This window comes from Lacerta agilis, chromosome 5 (genome assembly GCF_009819535.1).
Source record: "Lacerta agilis isolate rLacAgi1 chromosome 5, rLacAgi1.pri, whole genome shotgun sequence".
In the NCBI taxonomy this organism is placed as follows: Eukaryota; Metazoa; Chordata; class Lepidosauria; order Squamata; family Lacertidae; genus Lacerta; species Lacerta agilis.
This window is the reverse complement of record NC_046316.1, coordinates 11,978,223-12,002,119: the sequence shown is the minus strand read 5'-3', so window position 1 is coordinate 12,002,119 and position 23,897 is coordinate 11,978,223. Positions and strand designations below refer to the sequence as shown.

Genomic DNA, 23,897 nt, shown 5'->3' with positions numbered 1-23,897 from the left:
GAATCTCAGCTCAGGCATACACAAGCAGTACTTCTGGTGAGTGTCAAATTCTCTACCTCACTTCCTTGTTTTGTGAGAACCATAGTTTTTGTCATCCAAATTTGGCAAACCATAATTACTGCATATTTTGCCTCCGGGCCTGAATTGGAAACCATGATTTGAAATGGGTTTCCAATTGTGGTTTGGAGAGGCACTTATAATGATTTTGCTTGCCTGATTTTGAATAAACTATTGTTATCATGAATCAGGAAGGACGGTAGATGAATTGGAGTACACAAGGAGATTTCTTGTCCAAGCTTGAGCTGTAGCCTTCCATGTAAAAGAAAGAGCTGGGGGCAAAAATAATAATAGTCAAAATAGTAAAAGATTTAATAAATAGAGGGAAAAGTTTGGTACTAGATTTTTTTAAATCTGCTTTTAAATTAAATGCTAATAAAACCTTTCTGCAGTAGCCATTTGTAAAGGTCTGCCATGTTTTGAGAAGTGCAGCCTTGATGCTTCTAGTGTGGTAACTTGGAACATTTATAGATTTGGGCAAGTTACACTTCACAACAGGGTGGTTTTCCCCTCTAACCCATCCCCCTTGAGGTTCATGCCACTCTTGCTTTGGAGTAGACATAGTGAGCCCTTGTTCTCAGAATTCAGGATCCCAGTTTATCACAGGACCCTCCCAGGGGCTTCTTCTACCTCCTTCTTGTGCTCAGATTCCTCCTCCTTCCTTCTCTTAGACTGGCCCCTGTACACAGTTGACACAGGCAGTGCTGTTGCTTCTTGCCTCACCCAATAAACTTTCCTGTGACTCCCAAGGGAGTGAGGGATTGCCACCCTCCTACTTATCGTTGAGTCGGCTGCTTTAAAAGAGGGTTAGACAAATTCATAAAATAAAGGATATCAATACTAGCCATGATGGATGTGTTCTGCCTCCACAGTCAAGAGGCTGTATGCTTCTGAATACCAGTTGCTGGAAACCTCAGGAGGAGAGAAGGCTGTTGTGCTTGCAAGCTTCCCACAGGCATCTGTTTGGCCACTATGAGAACAGGATGCTGGACTAGATGGGCCATTGGCCTGATCCAGTAGGCTTTTAGTAGGCTCTTAGGTTCACTTCCTGTGCCTGTGTTCCCGTTGAAAGCCCCAAATGCTGTAGAGCTTTTCCTGCAGCTGCATCTTCAGTTATTCTCTCCTTCTCCCTCTCTTTGCCTCAGGCCTACCTCTCTCTCTGTGTGTTTCTGTTTTAGCTCTGAATTCTAAGGGAGGAGGTGTGCCCTCCAGCCTGAAATTGATTGCTGGGGAAATTTCCTCCAAACACTTTTAAAGGCTTGAGCCGATGACAGGTGCCCCATCATATTAGTAAACCAAGTCTGTTCATCTGGAATATATTGGCCTCCCGACTGCTTAGGATGTCTCTCCTTTCCCTCTAAAGTACTGATGCCTAAGATTTCATTGTTGAGATTGAATAAGCATTACACATGGACGAATAACATGGTAAAACAGATTTCTCAATCTCAGCCTGCAGCAGTGACTCAACATATGCAAGGCACAATTCGACCAGCTCCGAACTTTGATGCAGGGCGGGATGCAGAAATTCTGCGCAAGGCTATGAAAGGGTTTGGTAAGAGCTGTTTTATGTTTCATACAGTGTTTGTGTTTAAACTTGTGTAGGCCCAGAAACCAAACACTCTTCTCTACCTTAATTCTGCACGTCTCTCACTAGATCCTTCCATCACTTGTATATATTCTAACCATAGTCTTTAACATAACTTAGGGTGCAAATCAGCCTTTCACTCTACAACCTGAATTAATTGTTTATATGGAATATTTTGTCAACATGGCTTCCTCTTTCCATGGCTTGGTTTCCATCTTGGATTTTTAAAAATGGAAATATTGGGCAACAGTGAAAAAGAGCAGCAAAGACTTGGGATAGATGGGTCTGTAGAGCGGGGCATGAAGAATTGTAGCCATGAGAGGATTGCACAATATGCAGCGCACTAGATGCTCCTTGATACTGTCCTCGGCAGGGAACTCCCTTGTCTAAAGTGTATCCAACACTGTCCAGGGCAGGTTTTGGTGGTGCCTGATTTGGTGGCTGCAGGTGGGAGGAGAGGAGGGTGAAGTTCCATTGTATGAGAGAAGTCCACTTGCACAAATTTGGATTCTACCCCAGAGCTTTTATCAGATGTCCCCATGTTTGAAATCTTTTCCCTACAGTGTGCATTGCTAAATACCTGTTTTAAAAGCAAGCCTACGATATCTCTGTGAATTCAAACTCTGCAGTGAAGTGATAGTTTCATTTTGTACAGGAAATCTATGAATGTGAGCAGTTTGCAAAGTCTCTGTACTAAAGCAGTGTTTTTGCCCCATGCGTTGGGGTGTACAATAAAAGGGATGAAATGGCTTGATACAAGACTACACTGAGTTGCCTTCTTGCTCCCTAGGAACGGATGAACAGGCAATCATTGATGTTGTGTCCAACCGCTCCAATGGCCAGAGACAGCAAATTAAGGCTGCTTTCAAGACCATGTATGGCAAGGTATGATTGCTGGTGATTTTGTTTTAGTCATATAATAATAATAATAATAATAAGCAAATCAGCAGCTGGTACAGCATATGGACAGCTTAACTGTCATGAGCAGAGTGAGGTCTGTAATTTAACTTCCATTTCTTTGTCAAATACTGGACCCACCCCGTAGTGGTTTTCAAGAAAGCTAGGAGTAGACATAGCCTCTGGCTGTGCTTTACTAGTATAATGTGTAATAGTGAAGTGGTGATCGTAGCTTTATGTTCAGTATGTGCTGAGTGATGCAACCTATTTCTTTGATATAAAAGTCAGTATGGACCTTGCTGAGGTACTAGTATTGAAATACAAGGTACACAACACACCAACTCTTTTGCATAAATTCCTGTCTTGATGCTCAGTGACATTTCACTTGCATTCTGTAGTAATTTCTTCTAAAATGGCTGCCTGTGTTTTGATCCCCTAGTTTAAAAGAATAGAAGTTTTAAATTGATTTATCATGATTACTGCCTTCATTTTCTGTCTTGAAAATATGTCTCACTAGACACCAGTAAACATTTATTTGCCAGCAGCTGAACTGTACATGTTCAGTCTGTGTGCGCATGCATATTTTAAGAATGTATGTCTTTCTGATACCACTTTGTAATTGGACAGGATTTAATTAAAGATCTGAAGTCGGAGCTAAGTGGAAATATGGAAGAGCTGATCCTTGCATTGTTCATGCCAAGTACCTACTATGATGCTTGGAGTTTGCGGCATGCCATGAAGGTATGATTTTCACTGACATTTATTTTCATGTAAAATGATCACATTAACTGTAAAGGACCGCTAGATCAAAGTCATTTCAAAATTTATTTTCAGTAATAAAGGTGAAAATTGTGTTAATAGTTTTTAAAATTAAGGAATATATACAGTGTACATTTCCAGAATATTCATAGACAAATGCAACCTGCTCCCTCTCTCAAAAATACGGCAAATCTCTCATGAAAATAGGCCCCAATGCCTGTCTTGCAAAATTAAGCAGGGTCCTCTGTTTTGCATATTCTGTTGTGCTACTCATAGAACCCCACTTCTTGTTTTCTTATTCACGTGGCTTTCAGTCAGAGATGATTGTTCTCCTCTCCCCCAGTTCTTTATTCCACCCTGCTAGAGTTGGGGAATGGGGCACATGTGCAATCCAGGAACACCTCGTGCTTGGCAGAAACAAACAAACCCATCACATTAACACCTTGCACCCCCACCCCCAAATCCATTGGAATCCACTCCTGGTTTTCTCAGCCCCCTTCAATTCTCCAGAAAGGCAGGTTGGGAGTGGCAAGAGCTGGGGTGGGGAGGCAGGTGAGAGAAACTTTTAATGTCATACTCAGGCATACAGAAGGAGAGTGACAACGCTTCTGTCATCCTCAGCCAACAAGTCAGATATGCAGGACTGGCTTGTCACCAGTAGCAGGGCTGGGTGACTATGATTGATTTGGATGCAGAAATACCTGTAAGACAACTGTGGGAGTACTTCAGGAGGGAGGCAGGGATGCTCATTCTGTGAATTTAAGCTGCAGTCTAGTTGAAAATAGGGTTGTGGGTGGCGCTGTGGGTTAAACCACAGAGCCTAGGGCTTGCTGATCAGAAGGTTGGGGGTTCGAATCCCCACGACGGGGTGAGCTTCTGTTGCTCGGTCCCAGCTCCTACCCACCTAGCAGTTCGAAAGCACGTCAAAGTGCAAGTAGATAAATAGGTACCGCTCCGTCGGGAAGGTAAACGGCATTTCCGTGCACTGCTCTGGTTCACCAGAAGCGGCTTAGTTATTCTGGCCACATGACCTGGAAACTGTACGCCGGCTCCCTTGGCCAGTAATGCGAGATGAACACCACAACCCCAGAGTCGAATGGTCAGGGGTCCCTTTACCTTTACCTAGTTGAAAATATTGCTCCACTGACAATGAATGAAACCAGTGCAAAGAGCATAGCAGTGCCCAAGTGTAATTTATATGTACATGGTACCGATTCCTAACATGAACCTCCCCACACATCCCTTAGTTATTTTAAGAAATGGACAAGGCCTTATATGTTCTGAAAAACTGAAGGATTGATTGGTATCTCTAGCTTTCTTTGCTCAAGCTCCTTACATTTCTGGCTGCATGACTTCTATATATACCCAGATATGGAAATATGTGTGTTAGAGATACAAATGATAAATGCCCTATAGACACAGTTCCCTGGTTGAAGCCAGCTGAGTTTTACTAAAGCATAGACCCATTAGTAGACCTAAGTCATGTTTGCCCGTGCTTGTGCCTGCGTCCTGTTCATTTCCAGTGAGACCAACCCTGGATTATGCTCTTAGATTATAATACTTTTCTTCCGTAACAAACCTTGGGAACTATTGGTAGCTGGTTGCTAAATGAAGCAAGTTTGCTGGGTAGGTTTTTTTGCATGAGCTGAAAGATGCACAATGGCTTGCAACATGATCTAGTTGAATGAAGCAATATGGCTCAGATGCTCCTACAGTACAAAAAAGTGATCAATCTTCTTTGTAATGTAATAAAACAATTAGATGTTCTGGTCAGCTTTCTGAGCAGCCTGCATTGAGGTAATGTCTGTAGTGCTTTGTTTCTCTGCCTGCAGGGTGCAGGCACACAGGAGAATGTGCTGATTGAGATTCTGTGCACAAGGACAAACCAGGAGATTCAAGAAATTGTCAGATGTTACAACAATGAATTTGGAAGAGATATTGAGCATGATATTCGGTCTGATACATCAGGACACTTTGAACGATTACTTGTATCTATGTGCCAGGTAAGATGAACCACCACCTTCTGTCACATTTTTGTTTACCAAGCACATGTTTACCTTGTTCTCGATAACAAGGCCACCATATAAGTATCTAGTTTGCACCAAGTACAGTTCCATCTGTAAGTTTTCCACCCCTTTTGAAATGTATCCTGGTAGGTACCATTCCTTGTATGAAACAGGATTTGATTAGGACTAGGCTTTTTCTATCAGATGGAGATTTCAAATACCTATCTCTTGAAGTAAATGGTCTTGACTTAACATGACCATCTAGGAACCGATCAATTTGACATCCAGCTCTGAAGGAGACCTATTACTGAAGAATAACAATATTGAATAAAACACACACAATAGATCAGTAGCTCCTAATTAGCTTAGTACTGTGGACCCCCTTTTTCAAAATCCAAGCCACAGACCTACTTTTGAAAATGTGGTAGTTTTTTTTATGTGAATGGTGCCACTATACCCTTCAACATGTCCCAGCACAAAAACCAGGATGTGTGTCTTCTGGGCTGCACTCCTGCACAAGTTATTTGGCCCTCACACAAGCATGGTGCCCAAAAATGTGTGTCTTGGGGCACCACAATGTTGTGTGAGATGTGTATTAGGCTGTGATCTTACATGTGAGCACGGCACCCAAAAACGGGATGTCTTGGACAATTTTTTTTCTCTTGGATGCAACCAAAGTACTGTGTTAAATAGACCTGTTCCATCTTGCCCAAACCAAAACTCTGATTTGGAATACATCTCTCCTAACCGGTTCAACCTGTTAATGTGTTGATACAGACACAGATCATGGACCAGCCTCCTCTTTTTGAACATTGGATTATTTTATTTTTCAAAATAGGCACATTTATTAATGTGCTGCCATTCTTTCATATCTTGCTCTATGGTGGGGGTGACTGATCCTTTGGTCTTCCTGATGATGATGGACTGCAGCTCTAGTCGACATGGGCCACTGATGAGGGGAGGTTTAGTCCAGCAACATTTGGAGAGCTGCAGGTTCCCCCATCCTCTTTATGGGAACAAAATTGGTTCATTTCCATGTTCATAATCTTCCAGTGCCATGAAAGTCTGAGACTCGTCTGTCTATCCAGCTCAGTTTATATTTCTCCCCTAAGTGATTGTCATTGTTAATTAAAATAAAGGATTGGACTAGTCTGTTGTTAACTCATAGTAATATTTAGTAATATTTACTGTGGCTCTGCTTAATTTAGCTACCACTGTAATGTGCAAGTATTAATTTCTAATTTCTCCCTGGCCACAGTTACCAATGGCTTTAAATATAAATTAAACAACTAGGGAGAAAGGGGGGTGGCAATCTTGCCTTGCTCTCTAGATGGTTTAAATCATGAGATGACTGAACAGTTGATCTTAGGTTTGCTAATTTCGTTTTGCATATTTGTGGAGCCATAGCTGTGTTTAAACAAGGATACTGTAAAGCATAAATGGAGGCCAGATGTTTAATCATTTGATTTGCTATGTCTAAATGAAATAGAAAAGGGATCACCATGCTTATACTTCATTTTTAAATAGCTGAAGGCAACTTGCAAGCAAGGCTAGTACAGTAAGCCTGCAACTTACATGCAACTTACCTGTGTGCTTGGCAAAAAAAAAATTAAAAGAGGGTGGGCATCCAGGGAAAAAGACTTGGCAATCGTACCTGCCATTGAACCCAATGAGTTCTGACTATACATAATTTCAGCTGCGATCCCTGGAACGTAACTCCTGCGTAAGTTGTGGGCTTACTGTATATTATAGTAGTAATCAATATTTTTCTCTCTTACAGGGTAATCGGGATGAGAATCAAACTGTAGATTACCAAAAGGCTCAACAAGATGCTCAGCGCCTTTTCCAAGCTGGTGAAGGGAAGCTGGGGACTGATGAGTCTGCCTTCAATATGGTCCTGGCAACTAGAAGCTTTCCCCAGCTGAAAGCCACAATTGAAGCCTACTCTCAGGTAGACAAGAAGGGGGAGGGCATTTGTGTGGATTAGACAGGACTGGATTTGGCTTCCATCAGTTCTTTGGCTAAAAAAATTAACATTTCCTACTCAAATTTTTGCAGGTTGCTAACCGAGATTTATTAAGCAGCATCGGCCGGGAGTTTTCAGGAAATGTAGAACGTGGCTTGAAGGCTATCGGTAAGGGACTTTTCCTGCATTTCATTGTTCAATGAGGACATTTTTATGGGCAATTTATTTACCAAGCACCTACAACTATTAGGTGCTGGAAACTTCACTGATAAATGACCATCAGCTGGGGCTTCAGTGCCCTTCCCAGACCTGTAAAATAATTTATGCAAATTAAGAGGTCTGATGTCAGTTGCTTAATTTGCACGTGTGATGTACAATGGTACCTTGGTTGTCGAACTGAATCCGTACAACTCCCAAAACCGTTTGAAAACCAAGGCGCAGCTTCCGATTGGCTGCAGGAAGTTCCTGCACTCAAGCAGAAGTTGTGTCAGATGTTTGGCTTCCAAAAAACATTCGCAAACTGGAACATTTACTTCGAGCCAATTTGTTCAACAACTAAGCTGTTCGAGAACCAGGGCACTACTGCTTCAGATTGCCGGTGGTGCAGTAATCCTTTCCCTCCACTAGGAGGCACACTCCATAAAGAAAGCCCTCACTGGGGACTGGGCTAGATGCACCACCCATTTCCTCCCTAGAACCAGTTAGGACTGATGTAACAACATTTAACTCTAATTTGCCTAGTAAGGACATGATTGTTACTTTAATGACACTATTGGGTTGGATAATTTTATGCTTTTGGTCTTTGTATAATCTTTGTTATAATATACTTGGGGGGAATGCAATGACAAAAAAATGCAATTTGGATTAAAGATTCTGGCAGGTTGATGCAGTTAGAATCTTGTGGCTATGAGCTGTCAGTGTCAACTTTGAGTTGATCTTATTACGGTTTTATTGCAGTGCAATGTGCTCTGAATCGCCCAGCCTTTTTTGCAGAGAGGCTTTATCATTCCATGAAAGGAGCCGGCACAGATGACTCTACCTTGGTTAGAATTGTAGTCACTCGCAGCGAGGTAAGAATTTTTTATGTGTAAATTTTACCTAATATGTAATTTAAAGGCCGGTTATTTAATCTGTCTGTGTATCTGGCCATACTTCCAAAGAGGTTAAATGGCTTTTGCACTAAGCTTTGCTCCTTTATTAAAATGCAAATGCATCACGGTCTTTGTTAGTGTATGAAGTTCAGGCACAATGGAAAGGTAACAGAAGCTGTAAACACGTTTGACAATTGAAAATTTTCTGGTATTATAAACAGCTTTCTTTATTAAACTTGTACAATCCAAGTGACACATTAGTGGTGGTGCCGGTTACCTGAGCTAGCACAGATCTAGACTGAAAGCACTGTTCTTTTAGGTAGAAGACTCAGTGCCACATTGTTCCTGACAGTGATAGTTGCCCCAACCTCAGTCTTCATTATTGAGTCATTGCTTTAGAGGCTTTCCAGGTAGAAAGACTGGCTATGAACATGAGGTGGGGCAGCTGGAGCCCATGCACTTTCAAGAATGAAAGCAGTGTACTGTTTCATGTATTTTATTTATTGTGCGTGATTGCTTTTGTCATATTAGGCCTGGCAATACACCAATATCTTGCCCAGGACCGCTAGGAGGGGCAGACTGTGATGACAGCTTCACTCAGTGGTATATTATGGGTGAAACTGCCACCTCCTGAGTGAAGGTGCCCTCATACTGGCAGAGGGAGAAACAAGCTGCATTGGCGAGGCATGATGCAGCTTGTTCCTCCCTGCGCTTTAAACTGGCCGAGCACGCTGCTGCCCTCTCCAAGCAGTTTTGCAGATCCCCTGACATCGCACAAGCCAGCAGTAGGGTGGGGGCTCTGTTAAACTGCTTCCCAGCCCCACTCCTGCTTGCACATGAGCAGAATTGTGGCTGGGGTAGCGCAGGCTCTGTCACACACCCCTCAACAGAGAAGTTAGACTTCACCTGCTGAGGCAAGCCTGTGTGCACTTGCTCAACTGCTGCCGCTTAGGGGGTTGGATGGGCTCAGCCAGGTGGTGCAGAGGCTGCGTGGATACAGTGGTTTTGCACCCAATGGCTAGGGGACCAGGCGCTGTGCACTCGGCTGCCTTTGTCTGGGAGGGTGGGCTGTCTGTTACCACCCCACAAGGGAAGAGGCAGCATGCCTGCATAGGCAAGGGCAGTCAACGCCCAGAGCCTGACAGGCTCTGTGAACTTGGCTACTGTCGCCTGGTCCATCTTTGGGGAGTGGGGGGCAAGCTGGCTGCCTCTTCCTCCCAGGGGAAAGAGGTACTGCACCTCCAAAAGTAGGTCCCTGCTGATGGCATACCAGGGCTTGCTCAGTTGGGGGGTAGGAGCCTTCTCATCCACCAGGCACTAGCGGTGAAAGCACCTCAGCTTCCACTGTAAGAGCTGAGGCTGGTTTCATTCCTTGCTAGTGAGACATCACAATGTTGAAAATGTAACACTTCCCAGCCCTAGTTGTTATTTGTATGCTATCTTTCCATAGTGAAAACCATGCCTTCAGGAAAGGTGGCATACAAATAACATGATGAAATTCTCCCCCCCGATGTGGAAATGAAGGTTGCATTACACATCCATCCACTGTACTAGAGAGTATCATACATTACCATATTTTTCACTCCATAAGACACACTTTTTCCTTCCTAAAAACTAAGGGGAAATGTTGGTGTGTCTTATGGAGCAAAGGCTTTGCTCCCGCTGCCTTCCCCCCCCCCCACCTCATTTGGCGGGAGGTGGGGGACGGCAGCGGAGATGTTGCTGGATCCTCCCCGCACCTCCGTTCGCAGAAACATGCTTGTTTCTGTGAACGGAGGCTGCGGGAGGATCCAGCAACATCCGCTTCGCTCCCCGCTGCCTCCCCTGACCCCCACTGAGTTTGGCGGGAGGCGGGGCTCGGGGTGGTGGAGAAAGCAGCGGGGCTGCTGCTGCTTTCTCCACCACCCCCACGCCCTGTGCTCATCCCGCTTGCTTTGAAGAGCTGGGGACGAGGGGTGAACGTTCTCCCCGGCTCCCTTTCAAAAAAGCGGGGATGAGCCCTCTGAGGGGGTGCGTGGCGCCCCTTCAGAGCGGTTCATCCCCGCTTTTTTTAAAGGGAGCCAGGGAGAAGGGGTGAGCGTTCACCCCCTTCTCCCCAGCTGTCTTTAAATCTTTAAACCTCCCCCGACACCAGCGAGTGTGTGTGTGTGTGTGGGGGGGAGAAACAGGAAGCCCTACAGCATCGCTACTGGGCTTCCCCTTTCGTCTGTGTTGGCAAGGTGGGGGAGGCCGCTGCTGCCTCCTTCGCTCCCCCTCTCAGAAAATTAGGTGTGTCTTATGGTCCGAAAAATACAGTACTTACTTGTTTACGGAGAGCAGTAATACAGGCTGGATAGCTAGGCAAACCTGTCTTGAGTAGCTTTGTAGTATGTTGCAGACTGTGTTTCTGGTGTGAAATTAATTCTTCCTCGTCATCAAAGTTTGGGTGATGCAGCACATGACTGGCACTGAAGTTTTAATGCCTGGTGCGGGTGAATGGGGGGCACAATCCATCAGGAATTTCAGTGGCACTAGACCTGCCTGTTGAGTTTACTGGGAGTCATGAATTAAGTTGTGTCTTCTTTCAGTTGTCTGCTGTATGATAACCTTGCTTTGTTTCTTTTGGCACAGATTGATCTTGTGCAAATCAAACAGATGTTCACCCAGATGTATCAGAAGACTTTGGGCACAATGATACATAGTGACACAACTGGAGATTACAGGCGTCTGCTCTTGGCCCTTGTTGGCCAATAGACCACACTGAAACAAAGAAAATGGAAAATGAGCTGCTTGGGCAAATGACTATCATTGCATATAAGAGCATAAGTTATCCTAGACAATGTAAACAAGTATGCTTCTAATAGATGGTTTATTTTGCACATATAATTGCCTTAATTTCGCACATCATGTACTTTACAATATAAAATAAGACACCTGCTGTCTGAGTTGTAGTGAAGTGTCTCTTTTTCTTGTTACCGTGGCTATACTCAATACATTAATATAAACCAATATCTCTTATTTAGAAATATTAAATAACCTTGGATTGCAGCTAAGTTAATGACCACAGTAGTAGGATACAACCACCCCTTATTCTTGTGAACATTTCACACATACAAGTAAGAGCCCTTTCTACTTAGGATTTTTTTTTCTATACGTACAAAGTTTGCATCAGTTCAAAACATGCAGGGGGTGGTGGAGAGAAGAAAAGGCTACAATGAAATAAAGTATCTTGGAATAATGCATGGCTGTCTTGCTGAAACCTTCAACAAAGAGCTGAACAATAAATATGCAAAATAAAAAAACAGGTACTAGAAGCTAGCCCTGTTGGAACATTTCCCAAGACAATCACTCACACTACAAGGAGCTTATAACTCGCCTACTCTCAGCAGTCAAGAGCATCAACACTGGAGGGAGCTGTCAGGAGTGAACACGGAGCACTGGTACCAAACTGTATGGGAAATAGCCTTACTAGAAAAGCTAACCAACAAACCGAAAGTAGCACAGGGACAAATAAACAAGGATGCCTTTATCCCAGTGTGGCTCCCGTTTATTACACACACAGCCCAACAAGAACCCACCAACAGCATGCGAATTGACATGGCTAACGACCCAACAACCCTTCCCCTTCATACACAAACAAAACTCACTAAAGGCAACTAACCATGCCCTCCCCCCCCCCCATGAACACGAATGAATGAATGAATAGAAAAGGAACCTACACATGTGGCGCTGACACAAAAACCTTGCACATACACTGTAAAAATGCAAGTTTACTATGCCCCACCTCTCTTCCAGCAACCCTATACTGTATACAACATCAACTAGAACTGATCTGTTGAAAGGACTGTATGATGCAAAAACAGAGATGTACTTTTGTAACTCAAGAAAATCTTTAATAAAAACAATTTAAAAACAACTAAGAGCTGAAACCTGCAGCTCTTTGCACTGGAACACATTGTTGCAGTCTCATTTAGAAACCTGAAGTGCATAAGCCAGGGCTTTATCCTTCACCCTTCCAGTTTTCAAAGTATGCAAATACTAGCTACTGATAAAATGGAATAGCAATCAATTAAAAGGATTATTATTTAACTAGACCTTCAACCACTGTATGAAGTGACCAAAACCCTGTTCATATGTTACTCAAGAACCCTTTCTCCATAGTCTGATCCCATATTGCTACTGTGTGTTTGAGTGAGGCATCTAATTGGGCTGCCAAAGTCCCTGTTACTTGCTACTCATAAAAACATTTTCACTATTCAAGCACAGTGGTGCCAGCAGGACAGACTTTGGGAGTCCTCTTGGTTATTCTGCCCCAAACAGAAAAGCTCTAGCTCAGCACATATTGAAGTGAATATATACCACCACTATCTAAAGCAGAAGGTCCCTGTATGCCCAAATTTAGCAATTACATTACAAAACTTTGGACCTCTCCAGCACTCAGGTTTACGCCTCCTGATTATATGAGGAAAGTTCAGTGGCATGAGGTATTTCACTTCATTTCACTGTTCATTTGTAAACCTCTCTATATTACTATACACAAGGAGACTTGCAAGCTGAAGAAACAACAAAACAGTGAAGATTACACGTGTACTAACTGATTCAATACAAAAAAGGACTCATCTGTGTATAATTTGTAGCAAACTTCCTAATCTGAGCCAAAAAAGACACTAGTGATTTAGTCTGGCAGACTGGTGACATCTCAGGGTTGATGCCTCAACCTACCTCCCAATTCCTATTCTCATACATTTTAAAGCTGTACTACCAGCATTCCCCTGTAACATGTGAACAGACAAATCTGGGACTTGGATCTAACATTCTGCCTCTGACAGCCATTCAGCTCAAATGAATTTGAAACTAATCACTGCATAGGACACGGTACCATATATTTCCTAATTAACACAACTGTTAGAGCTGGGTCATTTCCCAGCATTTTGTAGCATTAACAATGTGTTAATGAGCACTGAATTAACAAATACCTATTCAACTGACAAACACGGTCCTAATGACAGCTTTAAAAGTTGAACATTTAGACTATCCAACAACTGTTTGCATTCTTCCAGTACATCTAGGACTCAGCCCAGTTATGGCAGTGAGGAACCCGAGCACAGACTCTCATGTAACTCTTTAACAATAGAACTTTTATAACCCAAAACTAAACCAGTTGTCTTCACTGAGAGAGGAAGTCAGTGAAGGAGATGCTTGTGGAGCAGCAGCCCAGCATCATGTTGACCCAGTGTTCTTCACAGTTAAGAGGCTAATAATACTTAACTCAATGTACGTTTGAACGAGATGAAAAAAGCAAGTTGACAGTAAGCAGACAGAAATAGTTGCATTGGCAGGGGCAGAGAGTAAGGAGGCCAAAAGTTTGCCTGCTTCAAGTTTAATAATATGTGTGGTTTTAAGAGTAGGCTTGGTTCCAGACTTCGCTCCTGCAGGTACCCAGAACACAATGCTCCCACTGGAAGAAGTACAGAGGTGACATTTGCCAGTTTCCCCTTCCCCTGCAGCCTCCAAAAACCTACTCTGAAAGATTGAGACACCTTCTGGATTAGTGTGTGAAGGATGCAGGGCAATTGGAAACAGGCAAGTCACCTCCCTTCTACCAGTGAGATCCCTCTGCTAGATCAAAAGCCTCACTGACAGGAGCCATTCCATGCAGGGAAGGTGAAGTCTGGGCAGATCCATCAGGCTTATTCCACAAATAGTATTTCCCAGCAGTTGGAATGAGTTCTAAATTGAGATGATGCTTGACAAGCATTTGGGAATAATTATGTCTGTGTTCAGGCTGTATAAGGACGTGAAGATGCTGAAAAAATGTGGCACGGCTGTCCCTTATTAGTTTATATTGCTCTGGCATCCTCAAAACATCAGGGCACTAACATTAAAAGGAACCAATATTTTATGCCAAGGAAACAAAACTGCACTGTGTGCGGTTTTTTATCTTACTTCTGGGACAGCTGCTGTGCCTCAAGTAATGCACGTAAATAAGTCATTTGATGGACAACTCAAGGTATAAAATTAATATGGAATAAGTCTGTGGCCAAGTCACTCAGTCAGTTCACAACAAATGCAGCTGAGTGGAACTGCATTTTCTTGCAGTTAAACATTTCAGATATGTAAGTATTTAATCTCCTCACCCACCCACCACCTCACAAGTTAAGAGACATTGCTGTTTTGAAATCTCACCTCTTTAGTGAATGGTATAGCAGATTGGGAAAGGTGGAAGCTTCAGAGAAACCTGTGGGAAAAGGGAAAAAAGTCAGTATTGTCCCATATTGTGTACATGCATTCCGAGGACTCACCCACTTCACCACTCCCCCACTCTTTATCTGTTTAATCAGACTTATTACTTACTCCACACATTTATTGTAGAACAGCATTGGTGTTAAATAGCATATACTTGTTCCACGTTCTAATTGATGTAGGAGGCGATGACACCCCCCCTTCAATATACAGTGGAACCTTGGTTTTCGAGCGCATCAGAAGCTGAATGGCTTCTGAGGCACGTTTCTCGGTTTTCTCAATGGGATTTGCCCATTGAGCCTCGGCCGTCGAACGTTTTGGAAGTCGAACGGTCTTCCAGAATGGATTACATTTGACAACCGAGGTTCCACTGTATTTCATACACATTTATGATTGTATACATGAGACACTGGAAAGTGGACATTCTTTGCTGCTTTTGTATTGTACCTGTGGGCTTACCTTTATTTCATTTATATTCCACTTTTCCGTACATGGTTCTCCCTCTCCCCGTTTAACCTCACAACCACCTTGTGACATAGGTCTTGGGAGGTCACCTGTGATAGGGATGGAGGAGGCTGGGAATGCTGGCCACGAATATGGCTGTTACTTTTCAAAAAAAAATTAAATCAATAAAAATAAACTTTGGTATTTAACAACACCCCACCCCAAATTACACACATCATTAATAAACAGAGCTGGTAACTCTACGTTGTCCATACATGCAAAACCATCACTGACTTTCAAATGAAATGTTCCTTTGCCATTTTAGTTAGCTGTGTTTGAGATCTAATCACCATATAATAGTCTCATTAAGTACAGCACTGCTCTACATCCAACTAACTATATGAGGAAGGATTGTAGGAATGAGCACACCAGCTCTTCCCCTGTCACCTTCCTCAAGTTGGAGCAAACTTCTGACATAGAGAGGCTTCCTTAACTCAGGGACTTCAAAGATTCTAAAATGTGCTGGGAACCTCCCCATTCCAGATATTTGTCCCCAGGAGGTCAACTAGAATGGTTGGTTGTGTTGTGTTCCTCATTACTCAAACAAAAACAGAAGCAAACCAAGCCGAGCTGAGGCCCATGCACAAATTTTATTGTGCGCTTCTTATTATAAAATACTTGAATGGTTTAAAACATGCATCAAATAGCACAAGTTCCACTTTGTGGCAAACAAACTGCAGGTGAAATCCATTGCCGTAAGATTCCAACAGCTTCCCACAGAATAAGAAAGGTAAGTAACAAAATGTCGGGAGAATTTGACTACAGTTCATCATTCGTTAGATCAACACATGGTTTGATTTTATTTTAACCGAACAGTCCAGCTATCAAAAACATAACATGCACCTTGATTTTATATCTTCATTAACATCTTAATGTCTAGAGTAATTATGCATTGTATGGCAAAAGTTCAAAACAAAAACAAAAACAACCAAACAGAATTAAAAGAACACACTTGCAGCCACTCAGTCCAACAATTATTAACTATTTAAGCAACTTTAATACAATAAACTAAAAAATACCCATAACAGCTGTGCTGCATAACCTATAGGATGTTTTCTCCTGTACACCCTAGGTCTATATATTAAATATCTGCAAAATTAAAACATGCATACAGAAAATACAAAGCCAAGCTTTACAGATCCGATATGAATCAAATTTACTGTAAACGTAATGTACAAAGTTCAGTTAGAAGTACCTTAATTTTAACCTTTTTTATACTGTTAATAGTTCTTTTAACATTCAAGTGTGGGGAAAGTCTCAAAAAGTTGGGCAAAAAAGTTTCTAAATTGAAATATTTTTCAAAAGCTATGGTTCAAGTAATAATCATTTTTATATAGAAATCTTCTGATAAGTTTTAACTAAAAATAATATGTTGAACATTATACAGAATTAGCAATAGGAGCATACTCAAGACCAGAAATTTACATAATTACTAAGATTTTTGGCATTTCTTCCTCACTTATTTAAAACACAGACTTGTCTGCAGCCTCAGATTTATATTTTAAGACCACTGTAAAACTATCATTTAAAGACAGTTCATAAGACCATTAAATAAATACGGATGCATTAGAATGTCCGATTTAAAAACAAAAGAAAACCACCTCACAAACCCACCACCTAGCTCTACAATCCCATTCTGTAAACATAAAAAGTGTCGACAATGATAAAAAAGTAACATGCTAAGTCTATAGTGATAACAGCAGAAGCTTGTCCCTGGATCTCTTTCCACAAGTGAGTTCCAAATATGCACTGTAAATATTCATGTTGTCACTTTTAGAAGAGTGGCTGTCATCTCCAAAGCATCATGGCTTCTCTTCTGTAAGATCAAGTTGTGATTTCACTCCGGACTGCATCTGCCTCGGATGTTCTGGCTACTGTCTTATCAAGAAGCAGTCCTCAACGAATTATTAGGTAAGTAAGCAGATGTGATGGTCACTGTGCATTGTTGTTGCCAGCCCCATTGTTTCCATTGGCATTTGTTGCATTCACAGAATTAATGCCACCCTGAAGAAGAGCATCTTTCCTTGGCGGCATTCGCTCATTGATTCTATCCAGTCCTTTTGCTTCTTCAAAACTGCAGATTTTATGTTGTGGAGAGAATCCTCGTATTGCTTAACAAAATGCAAATTAGACATGTCAGTAATGGGAAAAAGCTCTGTGTATTCTTAATAACTTCTAACAAATAATATCAAAATGTAAAAAATGGGGGACACACACCCACAAAACTAATAAATTAGATTAAATGTGATTTTATGTATTTACACTTCTCTTGTAAAAAGTGAGCAGAGTTGTACAGCCTCTCTGACTTTTCTTCTTCACTATATCATACCAATTTCTGCTTAAGCCTGCTAGGCATTACAAACATCACTTATGAGAACACAAACACTAAAGTTGGCAGTAATGCAAGATATGGCTGTGAATACCTAGGCTAAGCATGTGAGAATAACCACAACAGCCTTGGAAGTCACCTTAAAATAAGGATGGTACCTAGACTTCAACAGATCACCTTACACATCAGGCAGGAGCCCATTTTATTTTGAACACTGATAATAAGACAATTTTTCAGTTTTGAAGAACAATGACATGTGCACACACTGCTATAGAAACTAGAGTTCTGTACAATGGTGCCCAAGCATCTTACTCCATTTTCCACCACCAAGACAATCCCAACCTGCAAATGTAACTAATCATCAACAGTGATGTATAAATATGGTGCTTGAACCGTTAGGGAGCTTGCTGGCCCGGCAAGTTTCTCTGAAGATTTTTAAGGAGATGCTGAGCAGCTAATAAGTATAGTCCAAGTCTTCAGACTGCTGCACTGGCACACATTTAAAAGGCAGCATATGCACTAGCCTTACAGACTAGTCTACAAACGTGATTAGACCACAGATTTGCTTGGTACAGGTAGCTCATTTGTGCACATATACGGTACATACTTTGTCGCTAATAGTAAAGCAATGGCCTGACAAATGATGGGATATAAAGGTCGTCATGGATAGTGGCTATTAAGGCTAGGATCCAAAGAAGACTTCAGGACCCTTTACCCACACCACCCAAGCAATCTGAGCAGAGTTGCCGAAGCAGTGACATGGCATGAAAGATTGCCTTTCCAAAATAAGACGCGTCTCTGGAAATAGGCAAGCCCTTGGCCACGTCTAAATTATTATTCGGCTGTCATCCAAAGATAACATTTTTGACTTTGCCAGCTTCCTAGCACTTAATGTTCACAAATCAATACTACATATTATAAAAACACCTTTATAAAACTAAATCTTGCACTACCAGATGGGTTATGAGAAAGAAATGAAAAGACACAGACTTCAATCCAGAAAACCATATGGGAAGGTAACTCCGCACAGTGGGAGAGGAGGGCTGCATTATTGTAAGGCACCAGAAACTACTTCTGAAACTCCGGGCTATGATGTACTGTTGAGAAGTCACATTGAAAATATTGGGTGCGGGGGGGGGGGGGGAGCTAGCAAATATGAAAAGCTCAATTTGAGTCTTCAAGCCATGCATATACTTAAAAGTGGCCTGCTGGATTGGAGACAACATTTAAAATCCATTATCATCAGAGGAAGTGGGGACATAAACATAGCATGCTTTTATGCTAACAAAAGAAAACACATCCCTATTCCACAGTCAGAAAAAGCAAATCACCCAAAAAGCGAAAGGCAACAGTCATCATCAAGACAAGACAAAATGCTACAGATAACAACAAATGAATCAGTGTTATTGATTCATCTCTGGTTGTGCAAGTTCAAAGAGCAGAACAGACTTTTAAATTCCCTCCCAGACCCCAATCCCTGCCAGTAGCAAAGACACTGAGACCATACCTTTTTCAGCCTCAATTGCCTCTACTGTGGCTGTACAGAAGTGAGTAGATGCATGCAAAATGAATGAGAAAGATGAAGAGTGTAATATCACATAGCAGAAAAAATATTATTAATATTATACTAGCTGAAGGTTGATTTAAGAAGTCCTTTTTGAAAATAAAAATTTCCTTGCTTTTTTGGCTTTGATACTATCATAAATTTATTTATTTTTAAAGAAACCACAGGTTAATATGAGTTCCCAACAACATGGAAAGGGCTAAAGGGGACAGTTTGTATTGTTTCAGGAGGACTTTCTTCATTAGTCCGCAATACCAACATGCAATAAAATATCAAGTATTTTATTCCTAAGCCAAACACAAGAATTTAAGAAAGGAACGTTTCTTATCATCATCATGAGTGACTGCTACTTTACATACAATGATGATGATATTTTTAAAAAATGTAACCAGTTTCCATGCAAACTAAGAAGACGAAAGTCTGCATGTTTGTAGGTGAGCTGCAGTTAATAATGGGAATCCCCAGATTTAAAAAATGGATGTGACCCCCCCTACTGCTTAAAGTAGCTATGAAAAAAATAAAACTTTGGATATTCTTCTGCACATTCTCTAATATGCTTATTAACAGACTAACACTATTTCACATGAGAAGGAATGTAAAGACCCTTCACTGATAGCCAAGTTAAGACAAAATGATGATCATATCATAAAGAATTAACTGTTTTTCTTTGTGATTTCCTTTGGAGAGATGAAATATTCAAACATCTCTGTGTACCCTCCATGACAACTGAAAAAGCTGTTACCCATGCCATTATCTCAGTAAGATCTTAGAAGACAAATACCTGTTCTATAAAGCAATGATCTCTTATTACCATCAAAAAAGTTCCTCTTCTGTGTTTACCATCAGTAGGATAGGATTAAGAAATAGGTGAGAACAAAATGAATATAGAGGAGCAAAAACGGGAGGAGTTATGGGCAACAAGGTCTTTCAGATCAATATTGTGTTTACAGAATTACCTACAAACTCACCCACAATGAAACCACTGATAAATACGATGAAGCCAACCTACAATTCTCCAGCTTTAGATCGTCAGTTTGTCATTTAAGTGCAGAACCGTATTCTTTGAACTATGATGAAACATTTGTTTTGGCATATCTTTTTAGAAGTTACAGTGATAAAGCTTTGCTTCAAAATGCGTTTTATGTGCATTTAAAAAACCAAAAAAAACCAAACATGGTTGTATTTTTTAATCAGGGTTTTTTTGGGGTGGTGGTGGTGGTAGAAACCTCCCAAGATACCGCAGGAACAGAAGTGGACTAATAAAAAACATTGTAGAAACTAATTTCACCTTTTTCAGGAATAACCAAACTCAAGTCCCAAGTGACTCTAATAAAACTTTCCTTTAACACAAAAGCCCACTTCAAATTTCTTAAGAAACTCCCTTGAGTTTCAAAAGCAGCTTGCCACACTCCTTGATCTAGGGGTGGGGCTGAAAAAGCCCTACTTGACATACAGAGTCTGAGTTTGGATGCAACAACAGACTACAGTTTATTATTGTAGGAATAAACCTAGGCAGGCAGTGGGCTTCTTTGTTCCTCTCTCCTCCTATAGGATTGGCTGTGAAGAAACATCAGAAGCTTCTGCTTCTGTTTTTGACTAGCTGCAGTTTCATGTTACATTTGAAACTGGATAAACTGCAGTTGGTGTTAACTGTGGTTTACTGAAACAAGCTACTGTAATTTCAAACTGTGGTTTATGAACAGTTCAGGTTAAATGTTATCCCTAAGCTGTGGTTAACTGACAACTGAAGCTGAAGATTCCAATCTCCTCCCTGTGGCGTTGCTTAAACATGGCAGAGAAGAGCACAAAGCTTGACTAGGCTCCTTCTTGTAATGGTAAAACAGTTTATCGTTCTGTGTGAACATAGCAAGAGGGCCACAGCATTAGTTTGTAGGCAAAGCCTGGCTTGTTCTTACTGGGCATCACTCAAACTTAGAGAGAATATGATATATTTTTTTCTGAATCCCATTGCACCACAACCCAGGCCACTGAAAACCAGTGACATAAAGGTCACTGTCTTTTAAAAATAATTCAGTCTAGTCAAGGAAGACAGGGAAACATTTGCCTTTTTCTTCAAAGTAATTTTTCCTCCTATGGCAAGCAATACAGCAGCAGCAGCAACAACAGTGCACTTATCAGGGTGCTGGTTTGGAAATGCAGTTACTACCTCACAGAGTTCACCTTCAACCATCTTACTACTTACTACGAGACCAGTCCATTTACAAGATGGTTAAATCCTAGACTACAACAGTGCAAAGGGGGGTGATTGTGGGATGCAAGAACACATACATACCAGCACAATCAGAGATACCATTTTGAGCACGTAATTCCAACCAAACATGATGAAATTACTTAACTTGCATCAGGTCTGGGACAAACTAAATTAGTGAGCTGAATTAACTTCTCTGAAATGCTAATTCCATTTCTGGCAGGGTTCCCACCCACCCCTAGCAAAAGAGATACCAAAACTCAAATATCTTGATGTAGTATTTCATTTGTACCTCATAGTTCTGAAAGATTACCTGAATTAAAGAATGGAAAAGTCAGGCTATTAAGGGCTGGATGCCCACTCCCAACAGCTTCACCCATAAGATGCAGCTGCTCTTACAAAAAAATAAAATATAGGATAAAAGCAATGGTGCTCAATCAAATCTTTCATCACAAGAAGCCATTTGATTTATATTGCGACTACATTAATTTTAATGTAGACAACACTATGCCATTACTCCTTTGGAAAACAAAATGACTCCTGAATGCCAGTTTTCTATTTGTCTAATTTACTATAAGGTTTCATTGTTTTAAGTCATGAAAGATTTGTGTTACAACTTTCCATTAAACATTAGAAACGTGTAACTTGCAACAGGAATAATCTGGTTTACCCTATCAACAACAGTAGAAATTGTGTGAGCACCTTAAAAATCTACTGTATTCACAACATTAAACTGTTGCCATTTGAGGCTCCTAAAGGAGTAAAGATAAATGTTAAAATTCTAAGTTGTGGTCATGCTGAAATTAAAATTTTTGCTTGATGTTATATGTCAGGTCCACTTGTCTTGTTTTAAAACAAACATGAGACAACATTATCAAGTCCGATCAAATGCGTATGTTCCAATTCTCTACAGCTTACATAGTGCTAAGAAAACTACAATATGCAAGCTGAGTAGTGAATATACACACTGAAAGTAACATTTAGAGGGAGAAATCTGATGATACAAGGAACATACACACCATTTGCTATTACAGACATTCACAGATCACATACATATATAAAAGGACATATGAAAAGTGAACTTGTAGACATTATATGCTCCAAGAGGATAATGATAGTAAATAAAACAGTTTAAATAATTTAAAAAGGTGTTAATGCAAACAAAAATTCTTTTAGACTGACACAGTACCAGAAAAGTTTCACAAATTTACATTAAAATTTTGAATTTAGATTACATTAGGTGGCAAAAAAAAATTTTTTGACAGACAAGAAAAAACGTGCGGTAAAACTGAACTCAGATATTACAGAAATATCGACACAGAAAACTAAAATGTTTTCTGTTAATAAAGCTCAGGAATGTTATGACACCCACTTTCTTTCTTGACATCCATTGCAAAAAAATGAACTATATAGTCAGAAGAAATTAAAAAAGAAAAATGAATCTCACAATATTCTTTCGGCATCAACTAATCCATCAATTTTTACAAAGTATTCAATGAGCCAGATTACAGGTGTACTTTCTTTTTATTTTCATGCAAAAAATATAAGCATATTTAAACACCCTTTGAGTCTGACTTATTTACAAGGTTTTCATTTAGCCCCTTTATTCTCAATTGGATTTTATAACAGCTATTGGATATTTTTCAGTTACATTAGCCATCAGAATACATTGTGTGCAGCATCAGGTGCAGCCAACCTCAAAAATAAGGTGCTACAAAGTTGCTTGTACATCAAGAGACAGACAAGTGTCTGAGATAGTGATTTAATTTTTTTTACACACTTATACAGACATACAGCGATACCTAGAGAAAGACAGACAGATCTAAAAAAAGCAGCTACATCTGCAGAGGAAGGAAATAGCAACTTACAAGGACAATTCAGGGAGGTCAAGTAGTATTACACAGAACATTTGACAAACAACATGAAGGAACAAACTTTGGCATCAATCACCAGGGTACAAAACAAAGCACATTTTCCATCCGTGGAATGCAAAATTGAGCTTGGAAACTTGTAGCTATCAATACTAAAAGGAAACTGGCATTTACTAAACAGATTAACGTCTGTTTTAAAACTGTAGGAATAAAGGACAAGGCCATATTTGATATCTGATGAAATAACGATGGCTCTTTAATTTTCTGACCTACCCTGCCAATCTTTTTCCAGCTCATAAATAATCTTGCTATCTGAAATGCTCTATCAAGGAAAGCTCAAAGACAGACAAAGATTAGCACAGCGTGACTAATACTGTTTGCTTTTTGTTTAATACCCTGGTTAAATACTGATTTTACATTGCCTGATTAATACATAAAGTTATGCTTTATCATCAGCCGCTAAGACAAGAACTGAAAAGCATAAGGAATTCCCTGCATGCACTGTGTGTGGTGTTAGCGAAAGAGTGAGATGTGCCCCATTCCATCTGAGGCACAGCAAGTTGCATAACATCATTACCACTTTGCAAGGTCTGGCGTCCTCCAGCCAATACTCCACTAGGTAACATTCCTGTGGGAGTCAAACCCTTGAGTGTCAGTACACTTTCACTCTCCTCCCTGAATTTAGGAGACAAAAAAGGGGAGGGGGGAAACTGTTTTACCCAAAGAGGTCTTCATACCCAATATGCTTCAGACTTCCATGCAGGTCCTTGCCTGAGCTCCTCTTATCCCCCAAATCCACTGTCTCCTATCTAACATTGAAGAACCGGGAAATGTAAT

The 23,897-nt window shown here is 40.9% G+C and overlaps 2 protein-coding genes across 11 annotated transcripts in view; one reads left to right on the top strand and one right to left on the bottom strand.

Annotated features, from left to right (window-relative positions):
• ANXA7 (annexin A7) overlaps nucleotides 1-11,291 on the top strand; it is a 29,547-nt gene extending 18,256 nt beyond the window's left edge. Inside the window, exons 6-13 of the mRNA XM_033148617.1 lie at nucleotides 1,507-1,609; nucleotides 2,433-2,527; nucleotides 3,167-3,280; nucleotides 5,131-5,301; nucleotides 7,085-7,255; nucleotides 7,363-7,438; nucleotides 8,228-8,340; nucleotides 10,972-11,291. Coding sequence (XP_033004508.1) covers nucleotides 1,507-1,609; nucleotides 2,433-2,527; nucleotides 3,167-3,280; nucleotides 5,131-5,301; nucleotides 7,085-7,255; nucleotides 7,363-7,438; nucleotides 8,228-8,340; nucleotides 10,972-11,094 — 966 coding nt within the window. The 3' untranslated portion in view covers nucleotides 11,095-11,291. The remainder of the gene's footprint in view (nucleotides 1-1,506; nucleotides 1,610-2,432; nucleotides 2,528-3,166; nucleotides 3,281-5,130; nucleotides 5,302-7,084; nucleotides 7,256-7,362; nucleotides 7,439-8,227; nucleotides 8,341-10,971) is intronic.
• Nucleotides 11,292-15,657: 4,366 nt separating this feature from the next.
• PPP3CB (protein phosphatase 3 catalytic subunit beta) overlaps nucleotides 15,658-23,897 on the bottom strand; it is a 35,591-nt gene continuing 27,351 nt past the window's right edge. For 6 of the 10 annotated variants that reach the window (XM_033148616.1, XM_033148606.1, XM_033148607.1 and 3 more), the window contains 3 exons: nucleotides 23,638-23,735; nucleotides 18,924-18,953; nucleotides 15,658-17,198 (listed from right to left, as the gene is read on the bottom strand). In XM_033148616.1, the coding sequence (XP_033004507.1) occupies nucleotides 17,020-17,198; nucleotides 18,924-18,953; nucleotides 23,638-23,735 (307 nt within the window). In that variant the 3' untranslated portion in view covers nucleotides 15,658-17,019. Of the gene's footprint in view, nucleotides 17,199-18,923; nucleotides 18,954-21,421; nucleotides 21,582-23,637; nucleotides 23,736-23,897 lie in introns of those variants that run through there. The other 4 variants (XM_033148609.1, XM_033148610.1, XM_033148612.1 and 1 more) reach the window with 2 other exon arrangements.